Source organism: Silene latifolia, chromosome 4, assembly GCF_048544455.1.
Source record: "Silene latifolia isolate original U9 population chromosome 4, ASM4854445v1, whole genome shotgun sequence".
Classification (NCBI taxonomy): domain Eukaryota; kingdom Viridiplantae; phylum Streptophyta; class Magnoliopsida; order Caryophyllales; family Caryophyllaceae; genus Silene; species Silene latifolia.
In genome coordinates, this window is record NC_133529.1 from 98,922,598 (window position 1) to 98,923,752 (window position 1,155).

The window sequence follows — 1,155 nt, forward strand, 5'->3', positions numbered from 1 at the left end:
TTTTCTCCTTAGTTTTGGTGTTACACGGTTTAAGGAAGAAAAAAAAAGAAGAAAAAAATCTTCCCTTTTTTAGTCTTTTACACGGTTAAAAGGGTGAGAGGGGAATCATTTTTTTACTCACTTGTTTTGACCTAAAAAAAACTCTCATCACAAAACCCTAAAATTGATTAGAAATTAGGGTTCTTTTTCTAGCCAAAATTAGGCATTTCTTGGAGCATCTTGGGTGCAACGATTAGGAGAATATCGATCTCTATTCTTTTGTTTATACAATTCGTTTATGACTAGCAATTTCATATTTCATAATTTCGTTATAATCCGAAATTTTCTTGATGAAATATACCGATATTTCCCACAGTGCATGCTCTCTAATGCTGGACTAACAAGAAGATTCTGGGCAGAAGCAGTTAGTACAGCATGCTATCTGATAAATCGGGGACCTCACATGAGTCTGGATCTCAAAACTCCATTTGAGATGTGGTCTGGTAAGTCTGCTGACTATTCTATTTTAAGAGCTTTTGGTAGTAATACTTATTATTATGTTAGTGAGGGTAAGCTTGAGCCACGAGCTAAAAAGGGAGTATTCATGGGCTATCAGGATGGTGTCAAAGGAAACCGCATCTGGTCTCCATCTGAAGGTAGGGTTATTTTGAGCAGGAATGTTGTCTTTGATGAAAATTCTATGGTTAATCCTACTGTGAAGTCTATTATTTTGTCAGATAGTTGTAGTAGTGTTGATAAACAAGTGGAGTAGCAAGACACTCTTGATGAGAGTATACCACGGGAAGAAGATAAACCACTACAATCCGAATCCGAATCAGTACCATCGGATTCTTCATTACCAGTTCCGAATCAGCAGAGTTTGGCTCGTGAGTGGTCAATCATGCCTAATTTTGGGAAGCCTCCGAGTAGACTTGGTTTTGAAGATATGGCGGGTTATGCACTTCAGGTTGCTGAGGAGGTGGATCCTGACTTGCATGAGCCATCCACCTACAAAGAAGCAGCTACATGTTCTGAATCTGCCCAATGGCTTGCTGCCATGGGAGTTGAGATGGAGTCACTTCAAAAGAATCAGACCTGGGAATTATCCAAGAAGCCTCAAGGCAAAAAGATTGTTACTTGTAAATGGGTCTTCAAGAATAAAGAATGAGAAACTGC

General features: G+C 39.0%; 1 protein-coding gene across 1 annotated transcript; it reads left to right on the plus strand.

The window, feature by feature from the left end:
* The first annotated feature begins 358 nt into the window (after positions 1 to 358).
* LOC141651815 (putative mitochondrial protein AtMg00710) lies at positions 359 to 751 on the plus strand. Its single transcript, XM_074459509.1, has one exon. It carries the CDS (start codon positions 359 to 361, stop codon positions 749 to 751), a length of 393 nt encoding a protein of 130 aa, XP_074315610.1.
* The last annotated feature ends 404 nt before the right edge of the window (positions 752 to 1,155 follow it).